General features: G+C 44.3%; 1 protein-coding gene across 1 annotated transcript in view; it reads left to right on the top strand.

Moving 5' to 3' along the window:
• TMEFF2 (transmembrane protein with EGF like and two follistatin like domains 2) overlaps window positions 1-13,494 on the top strand; it is a 253,143-nt gene that overhangs the window by 150,072 nt on the left and 89,577 nt on the right. The window contains exon 5 of the mRNA XM_083412522.1: window positions 12,488-12,584. Within this exon, the coding sequence (XP_083268648.1) occupies window positions 12,488-12,584 (97 nt within the window). The remainder of the gene's footprint in view (window positions 1-12,487; window positions 12,585-13,494) is intronic.

Below are 13,494 nucleotides of genomic sequence, written 5' to 3'. Positions count from 1 at the left end.
CAGCACAGACTGCTCTGCTCTTTTCTCTTGTGCATTTTATGAGAAGGAGCTCTTGGCAAATTTAGATCAACATGTTTATTTGGAGGGGCGGGCTGGCAGCTATTAAATTCTGTCACTAATTGGCACTGTTTACACTATATGTAAATGTGAAAAGTTGGCATCACCTAGGATTGTTGCTTCATGCAAGGCACTGTAGTGTTGACTTTACGGCTTTGTTTTGTTTTGTTTTGTTTTTGCCCTACACTTAACAGCATCTGCATGTAGGAGGAATGGTAGACTCGTAAGACTCATCAAACTGTGTGCCTCTTTTAAAGTGGGGCAGAATCCTGGAAGGGAAGCTTAAGGAGGAAAGCCACCAGCCCGTCTGATTCTGAAATTGTTTACTTGCAAAATTTACTTCCTGCGTTGCAGGACCCTTGGGATCCCTTCCAAGTCTACGATTCTATGAAATTTTGCATTTTCCAAAGGTCACTCGCTTGGATGCTGGATAGAGAGAGGATTGATAATCACACATCAGTGACCCTATTCTGGGACCCTTAAATTGTATCTGTGGAGTAGGCAGCTACCCTCTCTGTTTCTAAACTTCTCATGTTAGCTCAATATTGAAAGGTCTGAAAGGAGGAAGGAGGGAGAATATTATAAATGTCTTTGTTACAATGCTCAGTGATGGACCTTGGAATCTCAAATTTAAGCAGTGTATTGTGTGGCGCCATAATTCAGCTCCCCTTCCACAGTTCTTGAGCTCTATTCTCCATGCTCGTTGTAACTGAATTAGTCACGCCCCCACCCCAAATCTGCCCCTGCAATCCTCCCCATGATCAGAAACCCAGGGGTAGGGCTCCCCAGTCATACCTAGTGATGACAGTGATCATGACAAAGGTAAGGGATTGTAGGGCAATTGTAACTACTGTATTTTTCCAAGTATAGGACAATGCTTTTTGCTTTAAAAAATAGGCAAAAATTGAGTGTCTTCTTATACACAGATAGTGAATGCAGGGGGAGCATGTGATTAATGGAAGCAGCAAGCAGGAGATTGGCAGCAGCGATTGAGTGGGTGATTGGTGGCTGTGGCAAGGCCTGCTGGTGATTGGCTGCGGCTGCAGCAATTGGGCAGGCAATTGGCTATGCCGAGGCGGGCAGGCAATTGGGGGCTGTGGCAAGTGGGTGGGTGGGCTGTTGGTGGCAGCGAGTGGGCAGACAATTGGTGGCTGGAGCATGGTGTGCGATTGGCAGTGGCTGTGGCAAGCGATTGGCAGTGGTGGGCAGGCAGCTGAGCGATTGGCAGAAGTGACCTTTCCCATCCCCACAACTTAATTTCTTAATTTGGAGTTTAAAAAGGGGGTTGTCTTATACATGGGGGCATCTTATACACACAAAAAATATGGTAATCAAGGCTTTCTTCAGCTGGAACTCACCAGAACTTAGTTCTGGCCCCTCTCAGTTGGTGCTATTGCCATTCTAAGAGGATGAGGGAGATCTTCGTAGCACCGCTTTTTCTAGAAAAATAGCACTTTTTATAAGATTAAGATAAGATTTGGACCTTCCAGTTCAATGTGGATATATTGGGGTGGATGAGGCAGAGCTGACATGTGTGGTCCTGTAGCCCCTCCACAGACAAGAGTCACCCTATTCAGATGCTCTTAAATTCTATCTATATCATAGAATCATAGAGTTGGAAGAGACCACAAGGACCATCGAGTCCAATCCCCTGCCAAGCAGGAAACACCATCAGAGCACTCCTGACATATGGTTGTCAAGCCTCTGCTTAAAGACCTCCAAAGAAGGAGACTCCACCACACTCCTTGGCAGCAAATTCCACTGTCGAACAGCTCTTACTGTCAGGAAGTTCTTCCTAATGTTTAGGTGGAATCTTCTTTCTTGTAGTTTGGATCCATTGCTCCGTGTCCGCTTCTCTGGAGCAGCAGAAAACAACCTTTCTCCCTCCTCCATGTGACATCCCTTCATATATTTGAACATGGCTATCATATCACCCCTTAACCTCCTCTTCTCCAATATCTATATCTATCATCTATATCTATATATCTATCATCTCTACCTTGGGGGAGGGAATATTGCTACAAGATCAGCTTGTACAATGGGGGAGTGAGTCTTATTTATTTGAAGATTAATAGCCCGCTTTTGTTCACTTCATGCAAGCTCTCAATGCTGCTACGATATTAAAACATCCAAGCAAATAATTAAAAACCAAATCAGCTGTGTTATCACAGCAGCAGAAATAACCGAACGAGCCCAACTGTATGCTATTACACTTTGAGATCAGGAGCTGGTCTATAAAGTCTTGACAGCCCCATCTAAATGGACCCAGAATCTCAAGCAATGAGTTCCATACAGGTGGAGCTGTGATGGAGGGAGGGAGAGACCTCTAATTATTTCCAAATAAATCTGGCCTCTGAAAGAGACAATACCCACAGCAGAAACAGGCTGCAAGGCCACAGTGATCTGAGAGATCAAGCTACAATAGCACACTTCCGTTGCTGCCAGTGGAGTGTTGCGGAAATGTTAGATTTCCATTGGCCTTCCCTACAGGAATTGGGATCACTTGTGTCTCATAGGAAACATAGAAAGATGCCTTGTATTAAGTCACACTTTAGACCCATCCAGCTCAGTATTCTCTACACTGATTTGCAGTGATTCTTCATGGTTTCAGGCTGGTTTCTCTCCCAGGCCTACCGGGAGATAGCAGGGCTTGAATTTGGGATCCTCTACACACAAACTCTTACCACTGAACTCTAGTCCCATCCTCTTCCCCTACAAGAAGAAAGTAACCCATATTTGTTGTTGTTTAGTCGTGTCCGACTCTTCGTGACCCCATGGACTAGAGCACGCCAGGCACTCCTGTCTTCCACTGCCTCCCGCAGTTTGGTCAAACTCATGCTGGTAGCTTCAAGAACACTATCCAACCATCTCGTCCTCTGCCGTCCCCTCTCCTTGTGCCCTCCATCTTTCCCAACATCAGGGTCTTTTCCAGGGAGTCTTCTCTTCTCATGAGGTGGCCAAAGTACTGGAGCCTCAGCTTCATGTTCTGTCCTTCCCATATACATGCTTCAAAAATGCAAATTCAATCACACCTCTGAATAGGGTGCAGGTCTCCTTTTAACTTGATTGTCTATGTATGGGAAGTTGGTATGAAGGCAATAGACCGTCCAAGTGTCCCTAATTTCCACGGATAGTCCCAGATTTACAGAAGCTGTCCCAGTTTCTGAATGTCCCACTTTTCCTTAGGACGTTCCTATTTTCATCGGAGAAATGTTGGAGGGTATGGAGTTATGTGACCTCCGAGCCAAGGAGATAACTAACTATACCACCTTCAGAAGACATCTGAAAGCAACCCTGTATAGGGGAAGGTGTTTTTTTTAAAAAAAAATGTTAAATGTTTTACAATGGTACTTCTGGTCGCGAACGGGATCCATTCCGGAGCCCCGTTCGCAGCATGAGCAGAATGCAACCCACGTCTGCGCGTGCGTGGGTCGCGATACACCGCTTCTGCACATGCGTGTGACGTCATTTTGAGCGTCTGTGCATGCGCAAGTGGCGAAACCCAGAAGTAACCTGTTCCTTACTTCCTGGTCACCACGGGACGCAACCTGAAAAGATTTAACCCAAAGAGTCTTTAACCCAAGGTATGACTGTATTATGTTTTTATGTTATTATGCTGGAAGCCGCCCAGAGTTGCTGGAGCAACTCAGTCAGATACGTGAGCTATAAATAGTAAAATTATTATTATTATCATCGTCATGGAATGGGATGTCCCTATTTTCGCTGGAGAAATGTTGGAGTCAACCAACCATGCCCTGGGCTCCCCCAACCTCTCTCAAAACCAATTAAAACTAATAAATGAATAGAAAGAGAACGTACCCACAAGATGCTAACACAAAAACCTCGCACATACTCTTTGTAAAAGAATGAAAATTTACTACCCCCCCTCTCTTCCTCTCCCCCTTCTCCCCAACCTTATACTGATTACAACATTAATGTCTCACATGGAATATAACCAGTGTTTTTTTCCGGGGGTATGGAGGGGTATGCATGCCCCTAAACATTTTGTGAATCTCTGTACTTTTGTCCATTTACTGTATTTATTTTCCTCAATTTGAACTATAAAATGGTGATTTTCTTGAGTCTAAATGAGAGTACCCCTAAACAATTTTTTTTTAGAAAAAAGCACTGAATAGAACTGACCTATAGAAAGGACTTTATGATCTGAAAACAGAGACATTGTATGTACTTTTGCAGCCCAATAATCTTTAATAAGAACAATTTTCAAAGAGGGAAAGTATCTTGGAAGAGGGAAAATAATGTGTCTGTCACTGAAGGTAAGGGATTCGCTTACGAAAACTGAATAGTTGCCAACTCCCTCTGACTCAATCACACACTGTTCCAATAAGGTTTGAATGACAGCTTCCTGCGGGACTTGGCAGGTCATGTGGGAGGGCTCCTCCGACAGAAGCAGAACCATGTAATCAGAGGGGAATGGCAAGCAGGCCTGCAGCCTATGAAGCAGCCCTCAGCAATCCACCAGGCGAGGAAAGGATGCTTGCGGCATAAAATCAGGGCCCTTGCATATTATCCCCTTGCTTTTGCATTGCACAGACCCCCATGTGTTGCTTGCATCTACGAACGTCTTCAAGTTATAATACTCACTTATATCACTGCCATCCATGCTGAGGCCTTGATTGAAAGCTCGCCGGTATCAAGGAGAATGTTTCAGGAGCTCCCATCGACGGCTTTTGATCAGGGCTCAAGTTGGCACTGGAAATTGTGGTTAATTTCCTTTTGTGTAAGCTTGCGTGGGATATAGGTAATTTTCCCTTCGCTTCAACGAGAAGCCTGCGCGCAGCCAATAGAACCAAGCTATGTCACACGGGGCATTTGTGGCCGGTACAGCTGAGGAGCGTTTTTCTTTTCATCTTTCCTGTAATGTTATTTTGAGCCTTTGCCAGAGATCTGAAAGGATAGTTGCTCCTGCAACGACCCCTCGTTTCACACCCATTCATTTTTCTCACTTTGCGGCTTTCAACCAAGCTAATGCTCTCTCGGAGAGGGGGCTACGAAAAGACTTATCGATTGAGTGCCAAGTCACTTTCGGCATTTCAGCGTCTCTCCGGCTTGTGTGCCGGCCGAGATGGGTTTTTTTAAAAAATAAATCACTTTCTAAGAAGGTGTTTGGGGTATTCGATCTTGCGCATTTTGTAGATACCACTGGCCTCTCTCCCCATGTATCTCTTAGCGGCCTCTCACTCTCCTGTCCTTTTGACCCACTTCCTTCTGCTAATGTGAAAGCCCACAGTGAGATATCTCTGCGCGAAGCTCAACTCACCCCGTGTTTTTGTGTCGCTGTGTTAGTTGCCAACATCCGGCTGCCCTCGACACTTCTCCCTCTCTCTCTCGCAATTTTTAGCACAGCTTTCTTCAGCCAGATGTGTACTGGGGGGGAAGGGGCCGGCATTGCAGAAACATCTTTTACTTAGCTTCTGCTTACCCTAGGAGCACTCAGATTTCAGTCCAAGCTGAAGTGGTTCTTTAGCCACTTGCTCAAGAGATTGTCCCTCTCTTCCCCAAACGGTTAGGTCTCCGCAATTTTATTTTGTTATCTGATTTGTTGATACCCCACCCTGCAAAGAAATTGCCTTTACCTGGCAGAAACGGGAATGCAACCATAGAACTAAAGTAAGAAATTATCGGCGAAATTTGTGATATGCCATGTCAAATGTAGCTCACCTGCTATGTACCAGGAGTTAGGTGAATCTGTTAATTTAAGTGCCTCTCAATTTGAAATCCTCCGCCATCTTCAGTTTGTTTCTCCACATTTCTATGTAATTTCATGATTTTTTTAAAAAGTGTCTTCATGAAAATTCATCAACATTTTAGTCAAATTTCTCCTAATAGACACATTTATCCTATTAGGATGCATTTCTACTATGCCATTTCCCCTAATATATGTGATTTTAAAATATGTTACAGTGGTACCTTGGATTAAGTACTTAATTCGTTCCGGAGGTCCGTTCTTAACCTGAAACTGTTCTTAACCTGAAGCACCACTTTAGCTAATGGGGCTTCCTGCTGCTGCTGCGCCGCCGGAGCACGATTTCTGTTCTCATCCTGAAGCAAAGTTCTTAACCCGAGATACTATTTCTGGGTTAGCGGAGTCTGTAACCTGAAGCATATGTAACCTGAAGCATATGTAACCTGAGGTACCACTGTACTTGGCTGGATAATTGTGTGCCCAAGTGTAACAGCGCAAAGGCTGTCCGGGGCAGCCCCATGAAAGAATACGACATTTGACATCAGTACTTGGGTTGACATAGGCCACAACTTTATTGATCACAGATGTAAGAAGACTTTGGTGAAAGCATTGGGTTAGAATTCTTGTCTCTGTCAATGACTCTCCCGGCTCACTAAGCCCTGTTACCTCTTTAGCTTCCGACACCTCCTCTTCCCAGTCTTCTTCCTCTTCCTCTTCTTCCTGCTCAACATTCAATGGGCTCTGAGTCATCTTCCCTTTGTGATTCTCCAGCTGGTCCCCCCCCCCCATGGTTCCTCTGCGTCCAACCAATCCCAGACAGACCAGAGGTAAAGTAGGCAAAGCAACATATTCACATGTTAAGGTAAAGGTAAAGGGACCCCTGACCACTAGGTCCAGTCGTGACCAAATCTGGGGTTGCGGCACTCCTCTCACTTTATTGGCCGAGGGAGCCGGCGTACAGCTTCCAGGTCATGTGGCCAGCATGACTAAGCCGCTTCTGGCGAACCAGAGCAGCGCACGGAAACAGTGTTTACCTTCCCGCCGGAGTGGTACCTATTTATCTACGTGCTTTCGAACTGCTAAGTTGGCAGGAGCAGGGACCGAGCAACGGGAGCTCACCCCGTCATGGGGATTCGAACCTCCGACCTTCTGATCGGCAAGCCCTAGGCTCTGTGGTTTAGACCACAGCACCACCCGTGTCCCTTTCATTCACATGTTACAATAGGCTAGTTTCCACACATGCTCACATCCTCCTCTCTAGCCTCCATCCCAGAAACCAGGAGGCATTATCAGACTTCAAGCATACCTTCCAGCCAGGCCCACAGAAGGAGAGTGAAAAGCAGGCCAAGTGAGGGGGTATGGTTTAGGGAGAGTCCTGGGGTCCAGAGAGAGCAAGGTCTGGGTTCCCATATCTGTATGCCCTTTTGTGTGTGTGTGTGTGTGTGTGTGTGTGAGAGAGAGAGAGAGAGAGAGAGAGAGATTTCTTGCTGCTGGTTTTAGTTTTATTCATTTCCTGTTTTAACCACCAGGCCATTGTTGCTGTTACGTTTTGCCTTTTTATTTGTAAGCCGCTTTGTGCAACTCCCTTGTGGAGGGGGTAAAAGCAGGATATAAATATTTTCGATAAATAGGTAAATGATTGCATGCTGGTAGAGTCCATGCTTTGCCTACAGAATCTTGCAGGCTTCCAGTTGGCCAATGTGAAAACAGGATATTGGACGAGGGGGATCTTTGGCCGGAGCCAGCAGGCATTTTGCTAACATCTTGAAAATAATCACAGATAGGGTTTTCTGAATGCTGCATGAAATGTTTCCCAATGCATTTATTATTATTATTATTCTCTGAAGACTCGTGGAAGGTTTCTTGGAGGCATGTGCAAAATGGTGCAAAACCTAAAGGCCAGGGAGGGAGACCACAGCCCTCGGGTCACCTTAGAAAATGAACATCTTACACTCTGAAAGCTTAAATAGCAGCAGGAAATAAGGAGAAAATAACTCTTTCTAGGTTGACTGGTTTTATCAGGGCACTCATCTGCACAGTGGGGTGGGAAGAGAATTCACTTTAAACAAATTTTATCGCCAGGCAACACCGCTGTTGAGACCAATGGCAGAAAAAATAAATAAAAGAAAGGCGACTGCTGTTTTAATTTAATGCCGGGGAATAATGCCTGGGTAGTTCAGTTCTCCCAGCCCAGTTACTCTCCTTGTTCACCAATGGCAACTGCAATGAAAGGACTACCGGCTCATTTCTAATAAAAAATGAAGGGAGGATGCTCTGCTTATGCGTTGAACTTGCTGTCTGCGAAAGGTTCACTTACTATTCACAATGTAAACCATCCCTGGATGCTGAGTGTTTGGAATACAGATTTAAAACGCTGCTCTTCTTCTTGAAAACATATGTTGTCTGTGGGAAAAGCATACCTGCTAACACTGGAACATTATAAAAGGATACACTGAAGCTGCGGGCATTTAGCTGGGGGATGAGAGACCAAAGACAATCCTGTTCAATTAAATATAAATACATGGAAAGTGTTGTTGTTTTTTCCAGAGGGACTTAAAAGCAGAGAGAGGAATTTTGCTAAAAATGAAGGAGCTTGTTTTCCAGAACTTGGACGATCTGGCAGGTTTACAAAGGCTTAATTATTGAGCTATGTGATGCCTGGCACTCTCATGGAGCTTTAAAAAAAAAAAGTTTTATGGATAGTTGTTAAATTCATTTTGCAACCTGAAGGTGAAGGGCAGTTATCCTAGCATATAAGCTATTTCCAGTCATCGTGGGCAGTGGCTGTACAGAGCAGCCTTTCAGTGTGTGTGTGTGTGTGTGTGTGTGTGTGTGTGTGTGTATTCTTTATTAAAAATAAAATGTACATAATTACAAGTGCACAGAGTAAGATAAGACACCAAGAGAGAGAGAGAGAGAGAGAAAGAAAGAAAGAAAGAAAGAAAGAAAGAAAGAAAGAAAGAAAGACACATATCCAAGTAGAAAACAAAACAGAACAAAAAAGAAAAAGAAATTTGATACATTACGAAAACCAGGAAAAAAATGTAATTGTAGCTATTGTTATTTCTAGTCATAGTGGACACTGGCTGGACAGAGCAAATGTTGTCATTTGGCTGAGCTGTGTCAGGTGCTTTTCAAACATCAGCGCAGTGAACAACCATTGGAGGACCCCATTCCAGATCTGTGCCCTGAGAAATACCAATTGGGCTCACCAGCCTACAGGAAAGAGAGAGGTGCAGAACATGGTTTGGCAATGTGAATCATGGGTGGGGATTGAAGAACGGGGAAAATGGATTCAGTTCACAGTTAAAGGTGAATCTTCGTAATCTACATGAACGTGAACTGAAACACAGCCAGCCTCCAATTTCGCACTTCTCTGAATTTTGCAGTGTATTCTCCAGCCCAGCAGTGGGCATATGCTATGCATCTACTAGGGCATAGTGTGCGTAGAAATACACATACCCATGAAAACAATGCACAAATGTTCATTATCTTAGAAGAATTGTGCTGCAAAATGTGTGTATTAGGCAAAAATTGCATATGCAATCCTTTTCAAAATCCACCAGCATTTTAGAGTTCATTTGTTCTAATATACACACAGTCTCTTTCTCTTTATAGCATCTCGCATCCATCTTTATATATACGCCTCTTCAAGTTCTCCCCCATTGCTTTCTGTTGCTTCTTTACGTAACAGTTACTGAATTTAGGATTAGAAAAATGAGAAATGGAGAGAAACCACTCCTTAAAGCACCCATCTCATAAAGATAATGGCTGCTGTATTCTTTCAGCGTTCTCTGCTGTGGTGGACATCAACTGCCTGCCTTGCCTCGGAGGCATCTTGTAAAGATGTTAAAGTTTTGTAACTGCTACACCTACTTGAGAAGCGGGTCGGGACCTGGGAGTTTGCGTGCAGGGGAATAAACCTCCTCTTCCCTCCTCTCCCATGTCTAACTGAGCTGTTCCATCAGTCACGTGGAATTCAAAGAAGATGGGAAGCTGATCACATCACAAGCCTCTGATCTGACAATTTCGCCCTAAGGGAAACTTTGTGTTTCTTTTCATTGTAATGGGCTGCATATGTGGGCACGAATATTTTCTTTCTCGCCAGCGAAGCCAATTAATTTTCTTTTTTAAGTTCCAAAGCTCCTCCATGGAGCCGCTTTGGGGACTGAGTGCAACTCCTTGTTGAGTCATACCAAACAAGAACCCATAGTGTGTGTTAAACTCCGCTGACAAAAACTGCCCTGTAGTTTTCAGTGTGAACCAGTCCTTAGACTGTTGTTTTAGGAGCACAGGAAGTTGCCTTATACTGATCACAACATTGGTCTGTCTTGCTCAGGATTTCCCTCACTGACAGGCAGAAGATCTTCAGGATATCAACCCTACTTGGAGCTGCCAAGTGTTGAACCTGGGACTTTTTATATTGGACAGCACTGATCTCTCCCTTCCTCTGCCAATCATTACACACTTGGGCTGAAGCTACACACAGGGTGATTGTTTCATCCTTATGCGACGGTCACCTCCAGGCTTGACTACTGTAATTCGCTCTATGCGGGGCTGCCCTTGAAGCTGTCCCAGAAACTCCAGCGGGTGCAGAATGCTGCAGCGAGGCTCCTCACAGGGTCTCTGCCATGGGAGCATATTCACCCAGTGCTTTTCCAGCTGCACTGGCTCCCGGTGGAGTACAGGGTCAGATTTAAGGTGCTGCTTTTGACCTTTAAAGCCCTTCATGGCCTAGGACCCTCATACCTACGGGACCACCTCTCCCGGTATGCCCCACGGAGAGCCTCAAGGTCCATAAATAGCAACACCCTAGTGGTCCCAGGCCCTAAGGAAGTTAGATTAGCTTCAACCACAGGCAGGGCCTTTTCAACTCTGGCTCCGGCCTGGTGGAACGCTCTGCCTCATGAGACCAGGGCCCTGCAGGATCTGATTTCTTTCCACAGGGCCTGTAAGATAGAGTTGTTCCACCTGGCCTTTGGCTTGGAGACAATTTTATTCCCTCCCCCTCTTTCTTTTTCCTTTTTCTTTTCCTTTCTCCTCCTACGATGAGGCTACATTTTAATATTTTAAAGTTTCAATATTTTAATGTTGTATTTTAATTTTGTTTTTAAGTTGTATTCATTCAACTTGCTTTTATTATTGCTTGTTAGCCACCCTGAGCCTGGCCTTGGCTGGGGAGGGCGGGGTATGAATAAAAATTATTATTATTATTATTATTATTATTATTATTATTATTATGAAAAACAGCCATTTTTAAGCAGAGTACTAGCAGAGAGTAGCAGGTGCTACTTCACCCTTTCCTTTCTGCCTCTTTTCCATTCAAAATAGCTCTCTCTCCCAGCTGTCTTTCTTCCCATTTCTTAATTCCTAAAGATGGGGTAGTGGCTGGGAGAGGGGCAATTTTGAACAGAAGACAGCCAAAGCAAAAGGGCCTTAAGCAACAGTGCCCAACATCTGCCACTACAGCAGCAACCAATGCTGATTGTGGTTTTTTTAAAAAAATATAAGTTGGGGGAAATGCACAAATTCTCCCTTTACTGCCTAAGTTCCCCGCTAACCATCTCATTGCAATATGGCTTCCCTTGCCTCACGAAACCTCCCAAATTGGTACAGCAAATCACATTGGTGTTCTGAACAAGTGCATGGTGGGAAGAGAGCAGGCGCCACTACCACCCACCCAGCACACATGCCAGCGCATGTCTACAACATGCCTACACATATATGTGATTGGGAACAGTGTGCCATTGGAAACTTTGCAAAGGCATGATTCCCAAGAATGGGGAGAAGTGCCTGCACTTATGTGACCAACTGGTCATCGACACATTGCAGATGTGTCCTGGAACATGTGCAGCAGGAGACACATCCTATTAGGTTACATCTGCACCATACATTTAAGGCACCCTTGCACCACAGTTGTGGCTTCCCTTTCCCATGAAAGGTAGAACCCTAGGAACTGTAGATTATTAAGGGTTCTGACCCTCATAGAGCTAAAATTCCCTGCAACCTTAAACCAACTACAGCTCCCATGATTCCTTGGGGTAATTCATGACTGTAAAAGTGGTACATTGGTACCTCTGGTTACATACTTAATTCTTTCCGGAGGTCAGTTCTTAACCTGAAGCACTACTTTAGCTAATGGGGCATCCCGCTGCTGTCACGCCACCACCGTACAATTTGTGTTCTCATCCTGGAGCAAAGTTCTTAACCTGAGGTACTATTTCTGGGTTAGCGGAGTCTGTAACCTGAAGCGTATGTAACCTGAAGTGTATGTAACCCAAGGTACCACTGTATAAGAGTGCTTTAAACTCTTATGTGAGCGAGTGGTTTGAGTGTGACCCTAGTGTATTCATTCAATACAGAGCCCCAAGCTCCAGAAGGGTTGTAGCTGAGTGGAAGAGCACCTGCCTTGCATGCCGAAGAGCCCAGGATCAATCCTCGCCATCTCCAGGCAAGGCTGGGGATGCTTTCAGTACCTTGGAGAGCTCCTACCAATCAGTTGTGGACAACACTAAACTAGATGAACCAACAGCTTGATTCAGTGTATGCTAATGTTCTATGCTCTTTCTGCGTTCCTAATCTAAACGTTTGAGAGGCGACATAGTCATTCGCACATATAAACTATACACAAGTAGATGGGATGTTTTCTTTATTGTTGCTGATTTTGTGACAGATTTTGGACTGGGCAACTGACGCGTTTCTTCTTGATTTCTTCTTTCACAGGCAGTGAAGGTTCTGGAGAAACCATTCAAAAGGAAACATCCACCTGCGACATTTGCCAATTCGGGGCAGAGTGCGATGAAGATGCAGAGGATGTTTGGTATGGTAACATGCATTCATTATCGATTTATTTGTCTTGAAAAACTTGATTTCCCTCATAATTCTTTTTCTTCCAAATTCCTCTCCTTGAAATGTAGCTAAGGTTGTACTGTTTCAGTTGTGGTGAAAAACTCAAATGTGTTTCTTGAGTATAACAGACTCCCAAAAGTTCTTTTGTTGTTTTAAAAAAAGAGAATGCAGAGATAGAAACAAATTTCTTCCACTCACACCTGAAATCTGATTATTTATCATTCATTTACACTGTTTTAATGGGATGAGGCTGCAAGCTTCAAACAGCGCTGAGGCTGGAGTTGGACACCGATTGTTAAAGAGAGTTGAAGGTGGTACGATAAAAGTCATCATTTCACATTTCCTTTTCACCTTTTCAGCCTCCAGGTTAAGCGGGTTTTTCACGCAGTCCGAGCTATTTAAAGCGGATTCTCTTCTGTCTTTAGCCTTCCCTTATAAAAGTGGCTAAAAGGGCATTTAGACATGGATAATATTACTTTAGTTTTCCAGATTATAATATTACCTTAGTTTTCCACGTTGTTCTGTTCCTTTCACACTGCGGTAACTATTGTGTTATGAAACGGCAGCTTTTTGATACTGGCATATCACACTAAATTTCTTTCACACCGGTGGGCATCGTGTGACACAACAAGGAGCATCGCTGGGCAATGTTGCTACTCCCTCGCCCTTTCCACACATCTGTGTTTCTGTTCCCCTATGGAAAAAGCTTAAAGTTAAATAATTATCTAGGGGATAAGGGTTCATCAAGAAAGACCTGGTTATGTTTAGAATGATACCGCATAGGGAAATGTTCCCTGATACCAAGATGAGGGATTCTATGGAATGCAGATAGAGAGAATGGATAAGAATAATGATCTGTTGTGACCTTGACGGAAGCGTAC

The sequence above is a fragment of the Podarcis tiliguerta genome, assembly GCF_965153285.1.
Source record: "Podarcis tiliguerta genome assembly, chromosome: 1".
In the NCBI taxonomy this organism is placed as follows: Eukaryota; Metazoa; Chordata; class Lepidosauria; order Squamata; family Lacertidae; genus Podarcis; species Podarcis tiliguerta.
The sequence above is the reverse complement of the archived record's forward strand: the minus strand, read 5'-3'. Positions and strand labels throughout refer to the sequence as shown.